Source organism: Podarcis gaigeae (genome assembly GCF_964106915.1).
Source record: "Podarcis gaigeae genome assembly, chromosome: 1".
Classification (NCBI taxonomy): Eukaryota; Metazoa; Chordata; class Lepidosauria; order Squamata; family Lacertidae; genus Podarcis; species Podarcis gaigeae.
Window position 1 is genome coordinate 90,970,357 of NC_139678.1, and position 26,790 is coordinate 90,997,146.

Consider the following 26,790-nt stretch of genomic DNA (forward strand, 5'->3'; position numbering starts at 1 on the left):
TGCGTTTATAAGTTTCTGAACATGTTAGGCCACATTCTAAGGCTGCTGAACTAGTCACGAGACTGAGAACCTATGCAAGAGTGTCATGAATTCGCCTCTTTTAAAAGTGCATCCTCAAGTAGTACATTAGTGCACTGTACATACAGCATAAGGTGCCTAGTTTTAACGAGATAGAAAAAATCTACTTCCAATCATTTTGCATCAGTACTTGGTTCAAGTCAAAACCAATGCCATTTTGTAACTGATTACATTATATCTGAGCTGAAAGAGTAATAACATACTTCCCAGCTTCTCTAATCAAATCAAACTAGTTTTGTTCCCTTGGTCTGATAATTATGTTTTGGTTATCCAAAATATACAGCACAATCTTCTTTATATGTTAAAAGGAATTTGGAAAATATTTATTGAATGGGGGGGGGTGTACACTTGAAAATGCTGGCAGCATTAAGATAAATTCAACAGTGTAAATACGTTTTGATGGTTGTAATAATGGAATACTGAATGGTTTAGTTTATGTAAAATATGCAGGGATTTATGGTATGCAAAATGAACCATGTAAGGAGAAGAAGGGAAGTCACTGATACTGTAAGGATGTTTAAATGAGTATTTAAAATTGTAAAACAGAAAATCTAATTACACACACACACACACACACACACACACACACACACACACAGAGTCATACCTCGGGATACAGACGCTTCAGGTTGTGTTTTTTTGGGTTACAGACGCGCCAAAACCTGGAAGTACCAGAATGGGTTACTTCTGGGTTTCGGCAGCCACACATGCACAGAGTGCTAAATTGCACTCTGCGCATGCACAGAAGTGCCGAATTGCAACCCGCGTGTGCGCAGACATGGCGCTGTGGGTTGCGAATGCTGCAGGTTGCGAACGTGCCTCCCGCACGGATCACGTTCGCAACCCAAGCATCCACTGTACATATATGTGCAGCACAGATGCCCATCATTTTAAGTACACATTTTGCTCCAATGGTCATCATGAAACCTCTTGGCATTTCAGTTAAGGGACCAATTTTCATGAAATTTAATGCCAGGTATACCTATATGCATCAAGGCAAGGATGGGGAATCTGGTTTCTGAGCCCATTGAACAAAACATGCTAATTTGGCAATATTTTGTGACAAAAAGTCCTTAACTGAGAGAAGTTGACATTTTATCTGATGAAGAAAAAAGGACACATCAACCATAGTGTTAAGCATGTGACTAAATTACTTACTTCACTGCATTTAAGATGCTTTTCGTAACCTTGCACCCAAACAACATGTGATGCTCAGTCACATGTAGTTTCTTTCATTTCGCAAAAAACGTAGGCATGCGTGGAAGCTATAATCTGCATGAAAAATGTTGTTTGTGGAGCAGGCCAAGGCAGTGGCACTTCTTACTTCCTCACCTCTACAGTGGTCTTCACACTAATGCCCTTCCCTGCCAGTTTAGAGAATGTGATTTTTGGCAGGAGGAGAAAAGTTATAGGTACTTTACACATCAAGTTGTAAAAAGTTGGTCCAGCATAGTGGCAACCTCAGTTCAAACCTCACTTTAATCATTAACTCAGTGAATGGCCTTAGGTAAACTACTATCTCTCAGAATCGGATCTGCTGTATGCAGGCAATATTGCTTCAACTCACAGGTTTACTACAAATAAGGTACTGAGAGGGTGTGGGAAATGCTTTGAACATCAGGGGAAGCGCTAAGCATTTAATGACAGATATTAATATTATCATCAAAAGCTGAGCAGTAGTGAGTGTTATGAATACATTAGTGTTAACCAACCCCTCCTTTATTAAGCAAGGGAATGAGCCAGTGCATACTTACTCAGAAGCAAGCCCTTCCAAGTTCAACAGAACTCCCACTGTTCTAGGAGCATTTTCCGATTAGCATGAGCAGTTTCTAAGCTCTGGGCACAGTACTGAGCCTAAGATTTCAGATTAAAACTGCAGAGTGAAAGGAAAGGAGGACCTTTTTCTGCCTTCCCAAATTCCAGCTACTCTCTAAAGACAGGAGAAGAGACCCTCTTAAGAATATTAAGGGGTGGGCAGGGAAAGGACTAGACCACGTAAAAAATGAACTTATTTTAGCAGCAGTTCATTCATTTTCAGCTTTGCATTCTTGTTATTAAAAAAGCGTGCCTAGACATTCTGCTGTTGCGCCCATAAGCTAAGTTTAAGGTGCCATTTAGCACTGAGTTTTCATATCTCTGTTTCTAACACTGAGTGTGAATAAGACCTTTGCTTCAGTTAGGGAATGTGCTAGGACAGCCCTAACCTGCTGTCCTTCAGATGTTTCTGGACTCCAACTCCCTTCATCCCTGTCTGGCCATGCTGCTCAGAGTTCAACATCTGGCACCAGAATGGTTGCCCTTATGTTAGGGGCTCTGGCTTAACAGCAGCGTAGTGGGACAGAGCAGCAACAGAGCTCTCACTGAAAATACGGGAGCCATCTTCATTAACTCTGGGAAGTCATGAGCACTTTCCCAATTAGGGAAGCTAATGGAGATGGAGCACAGGTATTATATAACTAATATCTCCTGGGTAGGGACAATGAAAAATAATTAGAATGCTTTAAAGACGCAGCCCAGAGGCATACCTACCTTACCACACAGCTCAGAGCTAAGCAGAGAAGGTTGTTCCACAACAATGGTTTTGCATCTCTTATAGCAAGGATTATTTACAGCATGCCAATTTATTTGTTTTAGAGCCATTTACATTTATCACCTCACCCCATGCCACAGTATAGGCTTGTCACAGTTATGCAATTCAAAAGGCTCGCCTAGCATTGCAAGAAGGACAAAGCAAGGTTAACAAAAGGAGTTAAAGAATACTGACCTACCCCTTCCAGAATAACTCCACCAAAATCTTTGCAGTTCAGTTCTACCAGCTGCCTAAATTTAGGCACGTCCACACCTAGTTGTGAAACACTAAAAAATACTCATGCAGTGGTTCACTCTCTCTTCAGTTGACCTAGGAGAATCTCCCTTGTTTTATATTTTGCACCATTTGTTTGTTTTAGTATATTGAAATTGTAAAACACTTAGGTAAGAGGGTGGAAATAGACAAATAGAACCGATCCAATAGAAAAAGCAACCTAACCTTCCATTTTACAAATTCAAAACAGAAGCAAAAAACCTCAAATATTTTGTCTGTTACAGGATGCACTGGATATGTTGCTCACTACTCTGAGTGAGAAAAATAGATAAACTGCTTCTGTAGCTGACTACATGGGCAGATATTTAGTACAGTGCTACTCAAAGTGTTGATCCACAAATTGGTCCTGTTCCACGGGTGATGAGATGCCAGTCCACAGTGACTCCACCACAGCTTCAGGGACCAAATATGGTACTGGTCCCTGGCACCCGGAGGTGGGCAATGCCAGTACACCACATCAAATAGTTTGAGAAACACTGGCTTAATATACAAGTGCTGGGACCAGAATAAGAATTGAAGAGACAAAGTACTTTCATTCACACAAATAATAATCTCTGCTCCATACCACTGGTAAAATGATACACAATGTATTCAAGCAAACTCTTACATAATCAAGATTTGTTACAATAATAATAAAATAATAATAATAATAATAATACTATTATTATTATTATTATTATTATTATCTTTATTGTCAATGTACAACCTGTGTACAATGAAATTTTACTGCAGATTGTATGAGAAGCTAACTTATTGTTTCTACACTTTCCCTAATAAATAATCTTCTACACTTTCCCCCCCTTTCCACTTTTTTTTAACTAAGGAGATAGTAAAATAAAAGTTGCTTTTTTTCGTCCAATACAGTGGACGCTCGGGTTGCGAACATGATCCGTGCAGGAGGCACGTTCACAACCCGCAGTGTTCCCAACCTGCAGTGCCGTGTCTGCACACACGCACGTTGCGATCCGGCGCTTCTGCGCATGCACAAAGCGCGATTTAGTGCTTCTGTGCATGCGCCGAAACCTGGATGTAACCTGTTCCGGTACTTCCGGGTTCGGCGTGGTGCGCAACCCGAAAATACGCAACCCGAAGTGTCTGTAACCCGAGGTATGACTGTACAAAGAAACACCCTCTTGGTTGTAAAGAACACAAGCGTAGTCCTCTGTGCACCTATATACACCTTACAGAAAAGTAATTATCAATAGTAGCTTCTGATGGACAAAAAGAAAATGGCAAAAAGTTGCAAAAAAGGAAAGCTGGTAACAGCTGTCAATATTGTTGTTACAGTACATGAATATAAATCAAGCCAACATTAACAGTTTCAGTTCAACCACATGTAGAAATTGATTGCAGAGTTTACCTTGCATTAACTGCCACTGAACCTGCTTGAATTTCAGTGGGAGGGGTGGTGGTGGTGGTGAGAGAGAGATGAAGTAAAAATACTCCAAACACAGAGAATAAAGCAAGGTTAAGGTTCTGTCACAAATCTGAAATAGGTAAGAGTTGCCCTGAGAGACTTTTGTGCCTTTTAAAGAGTTGAAACAGAACTGTTTCACCAAGGGTAGAATTTCCTATCAAAGGATGAGGGAAGGGGCAGCTAGCAGCAGACAGGTGTCTTCTTCAGGGTTTGGGTACAAGAATGTGCTTCACAAAGAATGGTCCTGGGTGAGAGATCCCACAAGACAGCAACAGCCAGGGAAGGGCCCCTTACCCTTGAACAGTACTGAGACCAGGACAAGACTCAAGTCAACACATACACACATCATACCATGGAACCAGACCACACTGTGCCAGGGAAGGGTGTAGGAAGAACACAAAAGCCTGTACCAACAGCACATTCAAACCATTAGTGCATCATGTGCTGCTCTATATGGCTTGGCTTTTGCCTGCTTATTGGTGTCTAGACTGCCAAACAAGTTATAACATGGGAAACTGTTAGGCATGAAACCTAAGCGATTGCAATTTAAGTTTGCCATTTGCTCCTACACTCCATTTTTAAAACCAGCTAAATGCAAACTTTATGGCTTCAGTATCAAACCAGCTTTCTCTCCCCCTCGCACCCCAATTTGTGTTCACCATCCAGTCTGATGCATTTGTCATCTTAAGAGTTTCTTCACAGTTTTCTGACATTTTTGTTGGTCCTACCAAAGGCATTGCTTGACTATGGATTTTGAAATAGCATTCTAGACACAGTTCAAAAGCACAGATAAAAATCACACTATTAAAATAAAAACACAACTGTACAAGTATAGCTTTCTGTTGGGAAGGGCTGGAATGTAGGTTTTCCATTTGCTATCTTTTACATTACCCACTGCCCCTTTTGCTAAATAAATAAAATGTGACCGATGTGGAAATAAGGCAGGAAAAAACTGGATTAAACAAGCCCAGTAAAGTGAATGAAAAGGATCTAGTCGTCATCATTCAAACGAGGGGAGGAGATAAGAATGAGAGAAAGCTGGTTTGGAAAGCTAGTGCCTCTATCTGCAAGACATTTGCCAGTGCTTGCAAGACACTTGCTCAGTTCTCAAAGACCACTTTGCTAAATCTTCCCAGATCTGTTCATATAGGGATTAATTTAAGGGATAGATCTATGGACTCTACTCAAAAAAAAAACCCCATGCCATACTAAATTTGCTACTGTTTAAGGTGCGGTAAGGCTTGGTTACCCCATCATTTAAGGAGGGCTGGCAGTGCTAGTCTGTTCCAGCAATCAATCTCTTGTGATACTTTAAAGACTAACCATTTAATTATGCCATACATTGTCAGGGACTAGAGTCCACTTCATCAAAACACATGAAGTGTTAGATAGTACTTAACTGGCAAATTCAGCACAATTATATGCACGGCTGTATAGTACTGTATGCACATCTATAGAGTTGAAGAGGTGCATATGTATATACTTGCCAGTCCAGGATTACACTTCATGCATCTGATGAAATGGACAGCAGTCCAGGAAAGCTTATGGCACAATAAAATTGTTAGTCTTCAAGATACCACAAGAATATTTGTTGCTTTTGTGGCAAATGATGTTGCAGTGGCTACTCGTCTAGAAATAATTACAAAGCTTTTCTTTATACCACAGTTAACGCATTCACAGTCATGAAACCAAGTGTGATCCTTACTCTCTCATAAGATGCACTGGGAGAGAAAAGTCTGAGCAATCTGTAAGTGCACAAACACAACCAAGGACTCGGTGTTAACTAATCCAAACTAAATAACTACTTGGTCACCTCACTCACGGCTGTGCAGCTTTTCAGTGACAAATTACTGGAAAGGCATTAAGAGGTAATCGGCATTAATTGACCGGGGCTAGAAGCTGTAGTCACCAGGCTCCTTTAAGTTTTCTGGAATTTCCACTTCTTCAAACCCACACCCCAAAAAAGTGGGAAATGTACAAACAGGTCCAAACCATTAAGATGCCAGTCCCACAGAGAGGGCAGCTCTCCCTAGCTATAACAGGTGAGCATGATAACCCACAGCTGCATCACTCTCTCCTCCTGGCTCCAGAGAACGGCGCCCATCCAGCTCCCTGAAACAAACTAGCCCATCTGAGCTGCCACTGCTCAGCAACCCATCCCCAACCACAAGATTCATGCACACAAATGAGGTCTAAACGGAGTCCACTTTCACAAATCCACATCTTTCCGAGACGGCGCCTATCCTTGCCAGTGGCGCAGCTAAAGATCCATTATTTTTACCAGAATCCTCATAACTTCAGAAACTGCACACGCACACCACACACGTGTCTTTCCCTCTCTCTCCCTCTTCTCAGAACCAAAGACTTATTTAGATTAGGGTTACCAGATGTCCCCGTTTCTCGGGGACAGTCCCCGGATTTGCAAATCTGTCCTCGGACAAATTCTGTCCCCGGAATGTCCCCAGATTTGCAAATCTGTCCCTGGGAAAGGTGGTAGCGGCAGCCTCAGCAGCCCGGAGCCAGCCTGGTAGCACAGTTGGCTCTGGCTAGCTTCAGGAGCTGCTCGCTGCCGTGCGCCTGCCATTTTGCCTGCACCATGGCAGCGAGCAACTCCTGAAGCCAGCCAGAGCCAACTGCACTACCAGGCTAGCCCCTCCTGGGCAATGGCTGCCCACCCGTGACTCCCAAGCCTCCCCTGATCCGTCAAAACAAAGGGGGAAGGAGATCGGGAAAGGCTCGGGAGTCATGGGTGCGCGGCGCACCATTGCCCAGTTTTTTAAAAAACACTGCACATTTATGTTTCACAGGGTGTGAAAGAAGGACTTTGCACCTTTATACAATATGTGTGCTTGGGCCCGGGGTCTTTTGCCTCACCATCCCCACTACTGACTCCCTGTTGCTACTCAGCTTCAAAAAAAAAAAAAAAGTGTCCCGATTCAATGAAAAAAATCTGGTAACCATAATTTAGATTGCCTATAATATTCCACAACGCGCTGTCAACTGATGGTGTTCTATAAAAGAGCCCAGTCAACCACAACCTCTTAAAGTCGTTCGCCCCCGAAATTAAAAAACAAACCAACCCAATTTGGCTCCACTCATTCCTGCTCAGTATGCTTCTAGCTCTCTCTCTACAGCACCACGCCGCCTGGGTCCCGCTCCCCGCCCTTCACGCTTCAGGGCAGACCTGGACCCTCAAAGGCTGCAACCATATGCACGCTTTTCCTGGAAGCAAGCGCCGCTGAGCGCAGGGGGTCTTGCTTCTGAGCAAACACGCATAAATAAGAGCGGGAGCTTGCGCTGTACGTCGCTAATGTGGAGCCCAGCAAGGAGACCCCTCACTCCAGAGACCTTCCTTCTGCTCTGCAGCGTAAACCAATAGCCCCAACCGCAAAGCCATTGCCTTGCTCCTGTCTGCCCGCATTTTAGCTGCAAGACAGTCCGTCGGTAAGTCAGTCGGTCGACGTCCCCCCGCCGCCCCGCTTGAGAACCTTGCGCCCTTTTCCCGCCTTACGGCCGCTCGCTCCCCGGGCTCGAAGGGCTCACTCACCGCAGGTAGCTGCCTGTCGAGTGCTGGTTGTAATGCTCCGGCTGCGTGTGCCAAAACAGCATCTTCTTCGACGCCTGTTGCTATCGCTGCTGCTAAGCTTCGCTCGCCCGGTAGCCCTAAACCCAAAATCCCCTACACGTCGAGGCGGGCTACGAACCCCGAAACCTGAAGCCAGCCCAAGACCAAACTGCGCGCACTCGGCAGCCGGCGCCTCTCCGCGCGCTTTTATTGAGCAGCCGCGTGATCCGCTGCTTGGCCGCTCCCAGGCGCTGAGGTCAGCCGCCGGCCTCTCCTCTCCGCCGCGCGCTCTCCCCGCCTCCCGCCGCCGCCGGCCCGCTCCCCGCCACTCCGGGCCGCGCGACTGGGCGCCAATCCCCAGTCGGCTGCTGTCCGCGGCGCAGGTGGAGAAGCCGAGGCGGAGCTACGGAAGTAGAGTTGGGGAAGATGACCTCACGGAAATGGAGGAGCCGCACAGACTGCCTTCTTCCGAGGTTTAATGTATATAACTATTCTTTATCTTCGCCGCCCCCCACCCCAGCCATCTTGCCTCACGAAGTCTAACCGGATGCTGAACTGGAAAATTTGCCACCCCACTGCTAAAGGCAGTGCTTCTTCTGTTGGTACGCAGGGGTACGCATTCCCCTAAACATTTTGTGAATCTACGTTTGGCCTCATTGAGGGGCGCTATTTCAGTATGAGTAGGAAAATGAGAGTACCCCCTAAACATTTTTTAAGAAAAAAAGCACTGGCTAAAGGTATTGCCTAAACTGTGGTTTTTTATAGCACTTCCCACCAAAGTAGTTTGTATACCACAGTTGGGTGGGGACCTCAAGCATGGGGCAAATGTGGCCCTCAGAGACCCCCCCAATGGCTGTTAAAATTTTGAGGCCACATCGGACCTGGTAACTGCAATGCATCCTTGACTTCTGGTAATGCCTCTAGCAAAACACGCACCTGCGATTTGGCTGCAAACTCCCTCTCTCACCCCCACATTGAGCTTTACGCACTGCACTTCTCAGCTGGGACCCATAAGCATTTGAGGGAAAGGGGATGCAGTTGCCTTGGCCTTGCACTTCCCTGTTTGGCAGTAGGCCCCACCCTACAAAGTGGAGGAGAGACCAAACTCTGAAAAGGGAATGCCTATGGCATTTAGAGCCTGTCTTTGGGGCAAACTTAGAGGTGTGGATCCAGTTTGTAAAGTAGAAATGGAGCTTGATACTATGCTCAGCTGCGAGGCCATATTAGCGTACACCTATACAGATATAGATACATCTTTTTGGTTCTAGTGGGATCTCCAAAGTAGCTCACAAAACACATCCATCCAAGAATAAAAGTAGCAACAACACATCCATCCAAGAATAAAACCTTCAACAAAAACAAGCAGTCAGAATTCTAAAATGGCAGCACAGAAAAATAAATCACTCTGGCAACCAGACATTATCAGAAGGGCACCTAAACAAGACCTTTTTTATATTGGAAAACTAATTATTTGACACACAAAAAAACACATTTTGACAAGGGAAGGCCATCCAGACTGGTTTTTACTGCAGTATGTTACACAAAAGGCTATATACATGAGTGACTTAAAACATAGCAAGGTTGTCCCCACCTACCCACCACTGGTTTCAAGTTACATATGTACATTGCTCTACACACCAGAAAGGGGACGGGGGTGTCCCCTCTCAGTTGGGTGTCACCTGCAAATTGGATGAGCCACCCCTCAATTCCTTCATCCAAGCCATTTATAAAGACATTGAACAACAATGGGCCCAGGACAGAACCCTGCAGCACCCCACTAGTCACTTTGTTCCAGGATGATGAGGAACCATTAGTGAGCACTTTTTGGATTCAGTCAGTCAACCAGCTACTAAGCCACTGAACAGTAACCTCCTCCAGCCTGCATTTTACCAACTTCTCCACAAGAATATCATGGGGGACTTTGCCAAAAGCTTTACTGAAATCAAGATACACTACGTCCACAGCATCCACCAAGCTTGTAACTTAAAAAGAAAAGAAACAAGATTCATCTGGCATGACATGTTTTTGAGAAACCCATGCTGGGTCTTAGTAATCACAGCATCCTTTTCCAAGTTCTCATAGGCATGCTGTTTAATCTGTTCTAGGGCCTTTCCTGGTATTGACATCCAACTGACCAGTCAGTAGTTACCTGGTCTTATTTTACTTGAACAGAAGTAAACAATGTACCCAAATTTTGGTCACTTACAATTACAGTTTTCCTTCTGTAAATATAAAGCACCCTAAAGAGAAACATCCCAATACATGTTTGGGATATTCAGCACCCCCAAGTTGTGTTGGAAGTAAGCTTGTGGTAACTGCCTTTGTTCTCGTTCTCTCTCTCTCTCTCTCTCTCTCTCTCTCTCTCTCTCTGGTTTTCACAGATAAAGGATTATGACTGCAGATCCAAACAATCATACTTTCTATCCAAAACAAAAAAAATTCCTTCCAGTAGCACCTTAAAGACCAACTAAGTCAGTTCTTGGTATGAGCTTTCGTGTGCATGCACACTTCTTCAGATACACTGAAACAGAAGTTTCCAGACCCTTCTATATAGTGAGAAGGTGGGGAGGGGTATTACTCAGAAGGCTGGTGGGAATGGGTGTTTGGCAGATAGCTGTGATGAGCCTGTTGACGACTCTTAACGACTGCAATAGGTCTTACAGGAAGAAGCAAGGGGTGAAAAGGTGAAAAATGGCTTTGTCATGTATAATGAGATAAGAATCCAAGGTCTTTGTTCAGGCCAGGTTTCTCCATGGTTTTAAGTTTGGTGATAAGTTGTAATTCAGCAGCTTCTCTTTCCAGGCTATTTCTGAAATTCCTTTGTAGTAAAACAGCTACTTTGAGATCTTGTATAGAATGTCCTGGGAGATTGAAGTGTTCTCCTACTGGTTTCTCTGTCTTGTGATTCCTGATGTCCGATTTATGTCTGTTTATTCTTTGGCGTAAGGTCTGGCCTGTTTGTCCAATATAGAGAGCTGAAGGACACTGTTGGCATTTGATGGCATACACAATGTTAGACGATGAGCAATTAAATAGTCCCGAGATGGTATGTGTGATGTTGTTGGGGCCAGTAATGGTGTTGTCCGGGTGTATGTGGCAGCAAAGTTGGCATCTGGGTTTATTGCAGGCTCTGGTGCCAGTGTCCGTGTTAGGTCTGGTTGTAGTATTATTGTGGGTTAGGAGTTGTTTAAGACTGGGTGGCTGTCTGTAGGCAATGAAAGGTCTTCCTCCCAGAGCTTGAGAAAGAGAACTGTCATTGTCCAGGAGAGGTTGTAGATCTCTGATGATGCGTTGTACTGTTTTAACTTGGGAGCTGTATGTGATGACTAGAGGTGTTCTGTTATTTTCTTTTTTGGGTCTGTCTTGCAGCAAGTTCTCTCTGGGTATCAGTCTGGCTCTGTTGATCTATTGTCTAACTTCATCTGTTGGGTATTTTAGTTCTAAAAAGGTTTGCTGTAGATCTCTTAGGTGAGAGTCTCTGTCTGTAGAATTGGAACAGATGCGGCTGTAACGTAGTGCCTGGCTATATACAATGGACTGTTTGGTATGTTTGCAATGGGTGTTTATTGTTATTTGTTTTAAATTGTTAGATATTAGTGATCTCTAATTAGTGATATCTAATTTTCATTTGCTGCCTGCAAGAAAGTTGTTATCTTGATTTCAAATGTAAATACAGTGGTACCTTGGGTTAAGAACTTAATTCATTCTGGAGGTCCGTTCTTAACCTGAAACTGTTCTTAACCTGAGGTACCACTTTAGCTAATGTGGCCTCCCACTGCCGCTGCACCACCGGAGCACGATTTCTGTTCTCACCCTGAAGCAAAGTTCTTAACCCAAGATACTATTTCTGGATTAGTAGAAGCGTCTGTAACCCGAGGTGCCACTGTACAATGTTTACATTTTCAAGGCCTCAGTACTAGTTAGAGGAGTTCGCACAACTCACAGAGAAGGGGTGGTGATATTTAAGGAAAGAGAGACTACTCTTTTTGCCTTAAGCAGTTTGTTCCTCTGAAGATATCTATTAGAATATGTACAATTAGTGTCGGGCAGAAATGGAAAATTGCACATTGGCGCATGACATGGAATGAAGGTTAAAACACTTGTTGGGCTATGTGCTCATAATGTGTTGAACTTATCTGTTTGAACTCTTTATGCAGGAGATAGGGTAGTACTATATTTGTTATGGGATCAACAACCCACCCCAAGAGAATCATTTTAGCTTGTGCCTTGGGGAGTCGCAACTAAATCCATATTCAGTTTTCTAACATATTTAGTGATTTCAAGCACCCTTGTCCTTTGAAGGTTGACATGCAAGAAAGTCTGTAGGTGGAAATTATGAAGCGGGGTCCATTGTAATGCAAACATTACAATGCATTTTTATACCCTTGGATTATAAGATCTTTAGGTCAGTAAGAATTTCAGATAGATAGATAGATAGATAGATAGATAGATAGATAGATAGACAGACAGACAGACAGACAGACAGACAGACAGACAGACAGACAGACAGACAGACACAGACAGACAGACAGACAGACAGACAGACAGACACACACACACACACACAGAGAGAGAGAGAGAGAGAGAGAGAGAGAGAGAGAGAGTGTTTTAAAATATTTCACCAGCCAGACCAGAATATGTGTACTTATGAATTACGACATCGTACCAATTTCAATATGCTTGCTCAGCTGAAGGGGCAGAGTAAAATCATAACTGTTTGCAAACTGTGGCACTCAGCTATAACACAGTTAGCCAAAAATTGTCCAGTAGCACCTTAGAGACCAATTAAGTATGTTCTGGGTACAGCCATACGTCGGGATAAATACACTTCAAGATAAGTATTTTCGGGTTGTGCTCTGCAGCGACCCGGAAGTAACAGAGTGCATTACATCCGGTTTTCGCCGCTCACGCATGCGCAGACGGTCAAAATGACATCACGCACATGCGAGGAAGCAGCGAAACGTGACCCGCAGATGTGCTGTCACGTCTTACATTCTGTTCAGGATGCGAACAGGGCTCCAGAACGGATCCCATTTGCATCCCGACGTACCACTGTATAAGCTTTCATGTGCATGAAAACTTCTTCGGATACCAGTTAGCTCTGGTATCTAACTTAACCAGAAGCCAATTCATATAATCACTTTGGGGGGGGGGGGGGTTATATTCAGTTAGTTCCTAATTTTGGTAGTTCTGCCAACATGTCTGAAAGTAGTCTTCAGTATAATTTAACATCACAAAACAGCTAAACAGAGTATCACTCATTGACTTTGTATCTTCACATCAGCAGCCATGGAGCAGGGCATATTAATATCTCTCTATCCTGCCCAAGGCAACTGAAGGTGACTTACAACAACAACAAAGGATAATCATGCCACTGAAGGCCATCATTTTCTCCAAGCAAAACACTAAACTATTCTGGGGTTTTCGTATCTGCCATGGCACCCCGGCTGCACCTTGGCCCTTGTACTGTGAGGTGAAGGAAACAGATTTCCTGACCCAGACAGATTGTTCCTCTCTGTTTCCCTTCCCTTCCTGTGAATGTTCTTTCTGTCACTAGTTGAATGTCATAAATACATTTAAAGCAGCCTTACACCACTTATCTTGTCATAGTTTCCCCCAAAGAATCCTGGCAACTCTAGTAATTCCCCAAATCAGCTACATATAGGATTGTTAATCTTTCTTTTTTTAAAAGATCCCAATAGCTTTACAATGTCTAACAAGAAAAATTGCCACAGAATTATTCTCTTACCACCACCCACTACTACACAGCTTTTGCAGTGCATATCAGCTATAAGACAAACATGACAAGATTTAAGAATTTACACTCCAGCTAGCCTCCAGAAAGGAAGAGGCAGTTGTGCTACCTGGACACTGCTACATTGCATAACTTCAAATAATAGAAGTTCCAGTGGTTTGCCTTGGACTATGTCCCCAGCTGGAACTGAACAGAATCTGATAAAAGCCATCTGCAGCTCAGAGAGGTTATCAAGCACCTCTGAGAAAACACTGGCGTTCCAAAAACACCACCCAGCGCCTGCTTCCCTAGTAGGGCTTGGCAACATTCCCACTCATCAGGTGAGAGCAGGACAGGGAACTGTCTCCTTGCAGCTTTGCATTTGCCTTGGCTATCTTTAGCAGGCATTCATATATGCATAAAAAAAGAAAGCAATGACCATGCTACTATATTGACTATCCGGCAGCCCAAGGGATCTCTCTTGGCAGAAAAGGTTCTTTCTGCATCTTCAAACCATATCTGTCTGGTCAGTCAAGAGCTCTGTAACTACAAGTTCATTTCACTGGGCAACTATTTTGGATGGAATTAGCATTTGGGAAATAAATGCTGATATTAAAAACATTGGTTGTTTCACAGAAGGAACTATAGTATCTAGACATGTACATGCAAGTGGAAGAGGCTGTAGGTAGTATGCAACTAAGTTTGACTCAGAATGACTCTGGGCTAGGTACAGTGAACTTGGTATGCTAGCAGAAGCCAGCACAAGGATACAGTGGTACCTCTGGTTACGTACTTAATTCGTTCCGTTACTTAATTCGTTAATTTCTGAGAGGGGACATTTCCTTCTGGTGTCCCATTTCTGCACTGCCTTGACTTCATTGCTCTTAAACTGCAGCCAGGTAAATGATCCAACCTAAAACTCTTGTCTCTTAGATTGAATTTAGACAAGATAGCAGAAGCTGAGATAGCTTTGGTTGCTCCTTCTAATCTACTAATAGACTGGGTATGGTTAGTAAAGCAGAAAAGTTCATGTCAAATTGACTCACTTCCTCCTGCTCCTCATTAATTCCCAAAGTCAGTTTATACTAGGCTAGTCCCACAATGATAAACTAAGATCAGCTGTTGTTTCCAACTGACAATCACCTGAGTTAGATAGGAGATGCCATCAGATGAAATTGCTTGGAAGTGGTCTAGCAACTAAGCAACCTGTCTCCTTGTTTCTTCTAATGTAAAAACACGCTGATTCCTGGACCGTCTGCGGGCCGGATTGAGAAGGTGATTGGGCCACATCCGGCCCATGGGCCTTAGGTTGTCTACCCCTGCTATAGTCCAACAACATCTGGCTGGCCACAGATTCTCTACCCCTGGTTTAATAGCAGCACTCCCTGTTCCCCTTACATTATTCTTTGTCTAAACAGATATTATTCAACCCTCTTCCAAGAAGGCAGCATTGCTCTGATTTTATTTTAGCTGCCAAGTGGGAATGCTTGTTAAGTGAAGGGGTTTCCTGCCTCACTTAAGGTGGTGCCCTCTGGATTTGCATGGGAATGCCAAGGTTTATTGATCTGATTTCCATTTCTAACACTGACATCTGTCCTTAAAACGGAGGAATGAAAACCCAACCCAAAAACCAATTTTGTAAACTTGGTTATAAAACCCATTGATAGGTTAAAGTTTCTGCATTGTTGGGCAAGCCTTAAAGCCCTGGTAATCATTCTAGAAGCTTAAGGGTCATAGACAGTTCTGGGTTGCAGATGCCCCTCTGCAAGAAAAAGCAGGAAAAAACTGGCAGGGAGTGGAAATGAGTGGCAAGGAGATTAGAAAGCTAGTCTCCTATTTTTAGAATAGCAACAAAATCATCAAGAGTATTAGCCCCTGGGGCATGTCAGTGATGGCTTAACCCTTTGAAGCCTTGGCTTCAGATGATTTAAAAGTTAAAAAGACTGGTGTGAACAACTTCCTATTGAAAAGTCACTTGTAGTGTTTCTCTGGAAATCCCATCTTAACAAGAAATCATGCTAAGCACATAATTGTTGCTTATGTGAACACAGAGTTCATACATGCTGAAAGACGCAAATGTTTTAAAATATGCTAAAAGACTAGGGATGGGGAATCTGCAACTTTCGAGTTGTTGTTTGACTCCCACCATCCCTGAACATGCTGGCTGGGACTGGTGAAAGTGGGGGTTTAATAAGATCCAAAGAACCACAGTGCATACAGAATAAAACACAAGGCTTAATAATTGAAAGGCTTAATAATTTCATGATTTTTTAATGCGTATAGTACTGTTGCTACCGTACAGAGGGCGACCACATGATAGTACTAGTGTGGACATAAATACAGTACAGAGCTTGATTAATAAAGATTTTATACTCATAATTAGGAGGAAATAAGCCTTATTTATATTACTATGCTTCACCTTTCCCCACATGGTGAGAATTCTGAGGATAATGCCTTTGGATGAGTAATCACTAGAGCTTTTTGGTACCTTTCATATTTGTTTTATATGCAAAAGTTTATGCAAAGCATATTGAAAGCAATCTACTACTACACTTTTGATTCCCAAAAGACAGCTGCTTGGATCTGGGATAGCTTAGTTGCTACTGCATGAGACTCGTCATCATAGGGTCATGGGTTTCAGTCCCCTGTGGGGCAAAAATATTCCTGCATTGCAAGGGGTTGGACTAGATGGTCCCTGTGGTCCCTTCCAATGCTACGATTCTGTGATCCCTACAACCCCCCGCCCAACTGTAACACTTTTGTTTCAATATTCACACTTGCTGCAAACTTGGGTGACCATATAGCCTACTTTGCAGAGGACAGTTCTCTGTTTAAAGCACGTATCTTCCCTAAAGAATCTTGGGAACCATAAATGTTTAAATGGTTAAGAGATAAAAGAAGGGAGAGTGGAGGGGCTTTGAAGTTGCCCATCAACAGCATCAGGACAGCAGACTGAGCAGACATTATTTTTGCACTATGACGAGGTGTATTTCTTGTAAAATGATGGAAGTATTACTAAATTTACATCTACCCAAATAAACAAATTTTGATGTGATGCATTGCTTTTTTTCTGGTGATGCAGCAGTAACCACTCTACAACACACCCAATCAATAGGTCCATAATCATTGCGAATCATGGCCGCCACTTGTCAGCAAACAGATACAATCCATTAAAAAGTTAGTTGTCACGGGCAGTCCAATCCCATGTGTGGTTAATTGGGATTAAGTCCCATCAGTATCCCTTGTATACTAACAGCCAAACCTATGCATTTTAATTCAGAAGTCTTAATAAATTAAATGATTTTCTTCCAGCCCAGGGAAGCGTGCATAGAATTCAATGGTATATTCAAGGCAGAAGTCCAGGGTCTCTCTCACTCAATAGAATGAGCAGGATGGCCCCCAAATCTAAAGAGTGGGGTTCCTATAAGACTATTAAGGCCAGAGTCTAAATAAATTACCTAACTGTAGCACTGGTAGGATTTCAGCCCTAGCTGGGAATAAACCTCACTGAACTCGGGCTTACTTCTGAGTAAACATGTTTAAGCTCTGGTTCCTTTTAGAGTAACCTGATGAGCACCTCTAGATAGTCTAATTTCTTTTTTACATTTTTTTTGTTATTGTTTAATTGATCCAAATCCTTTCCCCCTTCAATTTTTCTTGTTAAAACTGGATTTAAAAGGGAGTTCATTATCTCAGCAACTTGCAAGTCAACCCTTTCCTCGCTAATTACTCATTACTACTTTCTCTTTAGTGCTCTTTCGCCTCCAGATATATTTGTAAACAGCCTGTTTCCCAACTCTTAATCCTTTTGACCATCCTTAAGTCATTCTGGTTTGGTCCGCTTTTAATGTTTTCCGTTTGCAAGTCTTAATAGACTTTTCACATTCCCAGTGTTTAATTTCCCACTTTGCTAGTAACAATAATGCTGTGAATCTTGAAGATGCAGCTGAATTCCCATTCTTGGGATGCTTCAGGCAATCTGTCAATCTTTCTACCAGATCTATCCAGTGGTTTAACAATGTTAACAGAGAAATCTGAGGGCTCCCTTGGACAAAAAAACAAGGACACCAGCCAGGAATACCAGAGCAAAACAGCAGCCAGTAGGCTTGGTCTTTATTGAAGACTGTCGCGACAGGACTCCCACCTGCCACAAGGTGGAACAAGATGGAAGCCCCGAACAAAAGAGCCCCCAAACTTTTATTAGCTGCTAATCCCCATGTTACACCCCCCCCAAACTACATCACTAATACATCATGGTTACATCATGAAAGGGGAGGTCTGGTGACAGCAATCTGAGCATCCTGGACCCTGCCCCATGGTTCTCCTTGCCCTTCACCAAACACCCATCAAGTGTAACAAAATAGTTATTTACATTTCCCTGTTTCCCAGCCAAGTTAATCACACCCTTTTTTCTTCATCTGGGTTTGTTATTTCTGGAATGGCTACCTGTCTGGCACTCAGGTATCAGGATGCCAGGAATTATCACTCAGGCAGAGGGGCTGCTGAGTAGCTGAGCTCATATGTCTATATGAATTTCTGAAGTTTTCCCAGTGAGCCAGTACACAGATACATATCAGTGAATTACATTTGGTATCGTGCAGCAAAGGCCCTTTGAATAGATAGGAAGAAACTGTGATGAAGTGTTTTGTGGGGACAAATCACAAAAGTCGCAAAAGTGATTGTGCTGATTTTTGGTAGTGGGCTGCATGTGCATGCTATCTGCTGGAGGGGCAACCCCCCCCAACCCATACATAAATTCCTGCAACAGCAATTCACAAAATGTTTAGGGGTACGTGTCCCCTTGCATCCCCCCAGAAAAAAGCACTGCTTTTAGGGAAGATGTTCCTTAGGGGATCCTCTTCACTCCCTTAGTGTTGCAGAAACTGCCTCTTCTGTGTATTAGATTCCTTGATGAAGAAGGCCTGCTTTCTGCACACATAGCAGCAAAGGGTTGCATACTCTCTTTCTATTACTCTGGGGATTACAAATAGAGAGTCGGTGCTGACCAAAATTCAACACACCTACCTCTGCCTTGGCAGCACCAGCCTCACTGAATGCTGTTCTACAGGCAGGCAATGGATTTTGTAAGGGCATGCATGTCTTCATCATAATCTGTTGATTAGTGCAGGAGGACTCTCGCTTACACTCCCTTTCCACAGTTTCTTGAGGCTTGGTGGTTTGTCTATTGAGTTCATACAGATCTCTGGCTTCTATCTCCCTGGATGCCTGCCAAAGATTTCTGCAAACTGTTACTTTTCTTTAGATCTGTTGGGTTGTCTGTCAAATCCTTGTTTTTGAGTCTGATCCTTTTGCTACCTCTATTATCAAACACTGAGATGTTGTACATTAGAATATATGATTATGTAACCTAATAAGCCCTATTGGATGCAGATTCCCAAGGTTACAGCTGATCAGAAGCACCTCACCTTCCCGTACACTGTCACTTACCTGCCAATGTTATCCTCAGTGTGGAACTCTTCAATGGATCTTGAAGCTCATCTGTTGCCCCACTTAAGAGCAGTGGTGCAGCTAGGACTGGACTTCAAGGAAGAGGCCCATTTCCCCGCAGCCTAGCAGGTCCCCAGATGGCCACCCAGAAAGTTACAGATGATGGAAGCAGGAGCAAACAGGTTCAGGGTTGGCACCAACTCTTCATATTTCTTTGGCGATCACTCATAGCCAAGTAAGATTGTCTTCCATGAACATGGTTTTAACAGTGTGTCCGTAAGTGCCAGGGTTGCCAGAGCTGGTGTTAGCTACTGCAGCCTTCCTTCCTTTTTATTAAACAGAATGGTTATAGACACCCATTTTATTTCTTTTTACTTTACTTTTACACAACAGAATAGTGCTTACTCTCAAGTAAATGCCTTTAGCATTGGCGCAGCAGAAGCAAACTACATTTTATTACTGTTGTCATAACAGTGCTAGAGTTTACACGCGTTTTAAAATGTAAAGCAATGTATACTCAGGGTTGTCAAACCTTTTGTATTTTGGTTTTTAACATATCAGGAACATAGAAGCAACTGTAAAACTTAGAATGGTGGTGGTGTATGCATATTGGTAGGTAGAAGATAAATATTAATGGTCCATAACTGAATGCACAAGACCTTTGGGACCTCTGTAAGACCCTTGAGTTCAAGGTCTAAATTTACCTAGCTGCACTGTTGGTTAAGAGCTTCCATTGCTCTTATCTTTCTCACTTTTTCTGATAAGAACTTATGGCACAACATCATGAAAAGACCACATGAAAGTTTCATTTGTGTGGAAACTTGTTGGTTGATAGAGATGTTAGCAAATTGGATAGAGTTTACTACTTTGGACAGACTTCAGGTTCTTTGCATATTGTACAGGATGTTTTGTGGGGGGGATTCTGGGAATATGGAGCACACTCTCAAATACTAGTTTTTTAGGAAACTCTTATTGGTGGCAATGCAGAGAGCCTCAATCTGATCAAAGCCTTAACAGAAACAAAAAGGTAAAAGCCCCCATGCCTGATATTTATTTTTTTAAATGCAAGGACTAACGACATGAATGATTTCTAGTTTGCCCACTATTTATTTACCTCTTGCTTTTCTTTATCTATTCCTTAAATTAAAAAAATTGTGTTGTTGGCGTGACTATGACAATGCTGGATTGCAGTTGCTTGACAGTTTCCTGTTGATTGCTGAGATTCCATCTCAACATTAATTGTTGCTGTGTTTTTTCCATGGCACAAGGTGTGTTGCCTCCCATCTATAAATCACAAGGAGATTAATTGGATACTTCTGTAGTTGACACCTCAAAAGCTACAAGGGAAATATCTCCATGACCTTCCCATTTGGCAAAATCTAGTAGAACAGCACTGAGGATAAGCTTATGACAACAAAATCCTAAGCAGTTATTTTAAAAAATACATGAGTTGAGTGAGAGTAACTATCCTGCTGCCTATAGAAACTTGTGTCATTTATCTTTTAGAACCCAGTGTTCCAGATTGTTTCTGCGCACTCTCTCTCTCTCTCTCTCTCTCTCTCTGTGTGTGTGTGTCTGTCTGTATATTTTATAGTATGTGGGCATGCTTAACTAAAAAGTACTACTGGTGCCTCTCGTATGTTTTATCAAAATCACTGTTTACTTTCATAGAAATGTGACAGCAGGGTTGCAGTTAATACCTCCTTCTGTTCTGTCTAGAACAGCCACTTGGCTGAACTGAATATAAAGGGGATCGTAAAGGCACGTGCATTTAAAATTTGCATTTCTATCATGTTTTCCCTAACATGCAATTTGCAATGCCGGCAACTTCAGAGCTTTCTGCAGTGCTTCAGGGCTAAAAACCAATTTGACCCAGTACGGGCAAATCCCATCAAGACACTTTTGCCACTGTGTCATTTGTTGTTGGCACATCTACAGGCAAATCAGGCTGAGAAGCCCCCTAAGGCATAGCATTTTAAAAACGGACATATCTCATCCCCACAGAAACAAGAGAGCATATATATAAAGCTAGCCTAAGACCACAATAATGATACATGTTTCTGGATGTGCCAGAGCAACAACTGTCCCTGTTCTGTGGAAAGAACTGCAGTCTGACAATGCAGGCATGCTTTGAGGAGTGTGGCCTGCTTCTAGGTTGCTCAGCCCTTGACTAATTACATCAAGCAGATGGGGATTCGCTGGACTGGTGTAAGCGGCCATTAATACTTTGTTGTGCAAAGAGGCAGCCCTGGCCCCCTTGAAAGAGAAACATGCTGGCAGTGCCGGATTTACGTATAAGCTAAGCAAGCTATAGCTTAGGGCCCCACTCTCTTGGGGGCCCCCCAAAAAATTAAAGGAAAAAAACCCTGGATGTACATTTCCAAAATAAATATTTTGATATGTGAAAATGGCTTTAGATACCTATTAGGTCCATAAATGACCTTATAGCATATATTCAACACAAAAAAACAGTGACAATTTGTTGTTGCCAAAGAACAGCCAGATATATAAAGGGCTCCATTACTTCAATAGTTTAGGGCCTCATCAAACCTAAATCCGGTCCTGCATGTGTGCATGCCTTTATAAACCTTCCTTGGACTCTTTTAAGCATAGTAATATCTATCAACCAGTTGATCAACTTTGGGGCAAAGTATTTAAACAGGTGGTCCCCATGAAACCCTAGGCTCTGTTGTACAAAACTACTTACCTAGACCCATTTCATTCTCTTTACTGCCCTGGCTTTGGCAATGAAACAACCTTATGGGGGAGACCTAGCAGGAGAGGAAACCCTGTTGATTATTCTGGACAGCTCAGAAGGTTTTGATACTATCAGCCATTATATTTCTGTGGATTGGCTCTGTGGGTTAGGAGTTCCCCATTTCACTAGATTCCATCTCCTCCCCCTCCCCCTCCCCCCCGTTGTTGTTTTTTGACATTTATATGTTCATTCCACAATGAGCACAAAATATTGCATTGTTGCACACTTATTACTGTCTCTTGTATTTTATTGCCTCCAACTGTTGTTTTCATTCATCTCTATTTTATATATACCTACCAGTTTTCCAAGATGCTTCAAACAAATCAAGTGGGCTCTAGCAAACAAACGTGTTACCCTTACAAGTGCCACAGACTTGTGATAATTTTTGCAGGAATAGATTAAGATGTGGACAAGTCTGCAGTTGTTAAGTGCTGAAGAGTCTTTGTTTTCAACCATCAAATGTTGCTTTAGTTGTTCTCGTCCAGGACATCAAGCAAGTCCTAACAGCTTAAGCACAAATAAAAAAGTATAAGATATTGTTGGGATGGAGGAGGAAGCACACCACACAGCTCTGCATGTTTAGTGTCAATACTGCATCAATCAAATAGGAAATGAAATATCATGTTTTTTTCAAGCATATATTGACAATGAATATCTCAGTGCATGAAACTGTTCTTCTGGCTATGCTAAGTCAGTGAATTCAATATGCTTACGATAAGAATCCAGTCTTGTGCTCATGTCTATCTGGGCTAAAGCCCTAGAACCTGCATTAATGATTATCTATCAAGTAGTAAAACCCTTTGAATGTGAAAAGGGAAGAGTCCTGTGCAGGCATTCAAAAGTGACAAGCAAAATTGCACGGGTGTGTGTGTTTGTGTGTGTGTGTAGAGTGACCCTGCCCTATGCCTGTGTAGTACACTTACTGCACAAGGCTTTCCATGACTGCTCTGAAGCAAGTCCTGAATTCAGTGGGGCTTACTCCCAGGTAAGTAGGGTTAAGGTTGCAACTCATGTTGGAGGTTATGCTTGGAGGATGGCGGGATCCCCAAGGATGTGCTCTACAGGGAGCTGGCTTCAGGCACCAGGCCCATTGGCAGACTAACTCTGCATTACAAAGATGTCTGCAAATGTGACATGAAGGCTGGCAACATTAATCCCTCCATGTGATAATCCCTTGCAGATGATGGCAGTGCCTGGAGACAATCTGTCAGGTTGCTTACCCACAGCAGTGACCAGATGGTGAATGACTGCACAGAGAAAAGAAACGCCATGGTGCATCTGCAGCAGCACAACTGGACACCTTCATCTGTCCCAGCTTCAACAAAACATGTCTCTCAGGTACCAGTCTCTATAAGCCACAGCAGGTGCTGTAACTTTCCAACTGTTTGGTGCCACCCCCCAAGCCATACCCCTTCATTGTTTCCCAAGAGAGACAGGTGCATGACTACATGTTTACATTATGTAGATCACATGGTTTGTGGGGAGGACTATGCATGTAGGGCAAGGTCAGGAAAAGAATTTCTTTGGCTCAAGGCAGAATTCCCATCTGAGCAATCTTCTGTGGGTCACATTCTGAAGATGGGCAGAGCCAGAGGCAAAAGTGAGCAATACAATGATATTGCCTTTGTACAGTAGAGTTAATTTCTATGCACCTGTACACCCTTCTCTCCTATTCTAGCAAGCAAGGACCAATATGAGAGTTTCAGAACTTCGATAAGCATCTCAGAGCACTGAGAGGGCAGAACTTGGTGCCACAGTCATGATCCTGTCCCCTCCCAACTATGAACGTTTGAACAGGGATACAATGCAACTATAATGGGTGTACCCTTGGACAGTGTCACATGTGTGGAAATGAATGTGATTTGGGGTTTAAAAAATCATGCTTCAGTGCTGACAGTTCATCTTTGAGGTCATCTGCTTTCATGACCAAATTGTAGTGCAAAGAGGCTCCCATAAGGACTTAAATTTAACTGTCATTTATTCTAGGGCAAACTCAAAAGGTTTCATTTTATTTTTTAGCAAATTCTATCATGTAAATGTTAACATAAAAACATCTGTACATTTGCCATGATACACTCAAAAGTGAAACAAATAAGATATAAATACAGATATGGATGTAACATGACAAAAGCGCCCCAAACAAAAGAGAAATAAAAGAAAATAACCAACCCAAAAATAGAAATTAAATACATGCGCGTGAACACTGTGCCAACAAACTCTTTTCTGATGGCTGACTGTTTTGAGTGGCTTTATAAGCCCATCCTTCCCATTTAAAACATTATTACTGTTAGCAAAATCCTGCTGCATTCTACAAACATTTCTCTGTTGTCCTTTAATATGAACTATTACACTTGATAAATAAAGGGTCTGGGAGGGTGGTAGAAAGAAGATTTATATGACAACGTTGCAAGTTACATTACTTATACAGGTTATTGAGAAGCTACTAGGAAGCGATAGAAAAGGTCTTGTGTTGTACTGTAATCCAGGCAAGCACACATAGTGTACCTTTTTAAAAGAAGCCACATGCCTCAATCGGTGCAGGACTATATAAGAGACCTACAGTACTTCAGATGGTGTGAAAGGGGTTGCATTGATTTGTTTGCTCATGCCCTGGGACGCTGGCGCCCCACTGGCAGCATGTACATCTCCATCGAACCCAACCCAACAGCAGGCAGGGTTGTTCTGTGCGGATTCTCAGATATGAAGGTCTGGGAAGAGGAGGGAAATGGGTGCGGGATGAGGGAGGGGGGATGAGAAGATGGGGAAGAATACAAAGAAAAAGAAACCTCTTTCTTTCAAAAGGTCTGAAAAGTTAAAGCCCTGCGTAAGGAGGCAGCAAGTAAAAAGGCAGCTGCAGACATTTGGACAGTGCTGAGAAAAGGTAGGAGCCCTCCGTAATCTGGCAGCTAAGCGCCAACATCATGCAGATTTGTCTTCACCAGCATGTATGGATTGGTAGCCAAAGGGTTCTTGTGCCTGGAAGAAAACACCCACCCCACCCTCAACTGTATAGCTTTAAGAAAGCAGATTGGTGCAGATTGGTTACTACCTAGCCCTTTGAGTACTACCCTAATGAAACAGAGTCATATCTGAAATACTAAGAGAGAAAGGAAACAATTTGCTATGTACAGTAGACACAAAACAAGATTATAAATAAAATCAGATTGTGTGAATGTTGGGAGGTGGGGTGACAAACTCCTGGAGTACTCAAAGGTTGGGTGGGGAGGTGGCAACAGAAAAAGTGTCACACTAAGGAGCATTGGTTGACAAACGAAAGCAGTATTTTATTAAGAAAGAAAGGCCTGGTTATCTGAGTTGCAGCTCCTACAAAAGCCAATCGAGGTTTGGAAAGTACAAATTTCATACTGAGGATTGAAGCAGCAGCAGTAGTAGCACATTTCACATATCTTTTCTAAGAGATAGGTTGTCAGTTCCTTTGACAGTGAGTGTTGATACTTAACCAGTTCAGAGATATTACAGTGCATTCACGCTCAGTGCATACTAACAGATTTCATAAAGCTAGATAAAATTATTACAGAAGGAATTCAATCCCCAGTGAATACTGTAACAGAACAGAGTTCCGTTTTTTTAAATAAAATAAAATTTAAAAAAAACACCATGAAAAACAGAGTAGGAATGAGTTTTGTCAAGTAAGTAGAACCTCCTCTGGAGTAAGAAGTCAAGACTATATCACAGCATATAGCTTTGCTTTCTTTTTTTTCTCACTTTGAAAAAATGTTTCTCAGCAAGTGCTAAAAATAATAATCAGAAAATTGAAACATCTACACAGAGGCGGGTCTTAAATGGGTTATAGTAGGGTAAGTGCATCTGCCCTATATAAACGGCACCATTGCAAGTTTGCTGAGATCTCTCAGGGAATTTCCATGACCGGTGTCACTCAGATGATGGTACTATACAATTTGTTTGTGCTGGTGTTTCCCCCCGTAATAATTTTAAAAAGTGAGTTGAGGGGCCTAGTTTCCTTTCCTTTTTTTTTTTAAAGAATGTAGGGCTTTCTCCCAAAAAAACCCAAGTGAGGCCATTCTAAATTTTAACCTCATCTCTGAAACAAGGACACATTCCTGAAATTAGAGGAACAGGAGGAACTAGTCAAATGTTTGACCGATACAAGCACAACCTAATAAAAAACCCAAGGTCTGAATCCAAGAAGTCATACTCAAGGTAGATCCACTGAAATCAATTCACATGATGAACTTAAGCCCATTGATTTCAACAAGTCTACTGTAAGTATGACCCCCAAAACGTCAGTGGATAACTGCAGTGTGTTCTAACCATGGTGTGTTCTATCGCCTTTTTTTTTTTCCAAATGAAGAAGACTGCAACCCAGGCCTTGCTTCCTTTACATTCAGTAACAATAATATCCTACCATAGAAAGCTTTTAAAAGGACTAAAAATACTGATTGCAATAAATTTCTGCATGGCCTCCATCAGCTGGTGGAGCGTGCTGATGAGGGGAGGGTCTCTGAGAGGCACAGCTGATGGCTTCTATGTCTACAGGCATGTCCAAAGATCTCCATTAACTGTGCGTGGAAACATCTGAAGATGAGCTGCTGTTGCTGTTGGTGGTCTGGGCCCTCTTTATGTACAAGTTGAGGAGCTTCATCTGAAAGAAAGGAGACACAGTAACACCCACGCCTCTTCATTAATTTGCTTCCAGTTCAGAATGGGTCTTTCACAGTGCAGTCCTATGTGTGTAAGCCTGGAAGTAAGTCCCACTGAGTTCAATGTGACTCATGGATTGAATTTATCTTAATGCTGGCAGCGTTTTCAGCTGTATACAGTTATTTTCCATATATTCAATAAATGTTTTCCAATCTTCTTTAAACGTATGTTCTTCTTGCTCTTATTCTATATGTTAAATCTGCAAATTGTGTATATTCTGTCTGCTAATCCTCTTTAGTTGGGA

At 42.6% G+C, this 26,790-nt stretch overlaps 2 protein-coding genes and 1 long non-coding RNA gene across 23 annotated transcripts in view; 1 reads left to right on the plus strand and 2 right to left on the minus strand.

Moving 5' to 3' along the window:
* Window positions 1-8,164, minus strand: part of TFCP2L1 (transcription factor CP2 like 1) — a 44,333-nt gene extending 36,169 nt beyond the window's left edge. The window contains exon 1 of the mRNA XM_083745878.1: window positions 7,906-8,164. Within this exon, the coding sequence (XP_083602004.1) occupies window positions 7,906-7,967 (62 nt within the window). The 5' untranslated portion in view covers window positions 7,968-8,164. The remainder of the gene's footprint in view (window positions 1-7,905) is intronic.
* An 87-nt stretch (window positions 8,165-8,251) lies between these two features.
* Window positions 8,252-25,464, plus strand: LOC310852866. The gene is made up of 2 exons (XR_014568372.1): window positions 8,252-8,396; window positions 23,044-25,464. It is a non-coding gene; the product is annotated as an uncharacterized lncRNA (long non-coding RNA).
* The window catches only part of CLASP1 (cytoplasmic linker associated protein 1), a gene marked incomplete at its 5' end in the record, with an annotated part of 162,964 nt that continues 159,997 nt past the window's right edge, over window positions 23,824-26,790 (minus strand). For all 21 annotated transcript variants that reach the window (XM_083732126.1, XM_083732135.1, XM_083732125.1 and 18 more), the window contains one exon: window positions 23,824-26,487. In XM_083732126.1, the coding sequence (XP_083588252.1) occupies window positions 26,401-26,487 (87 nt within the window). In that variant the 3' untranslated portion in view covers window positions 23,824-26,400. The remainder of the gene's footprint in view (window positions 26,488-26,790) is intronic.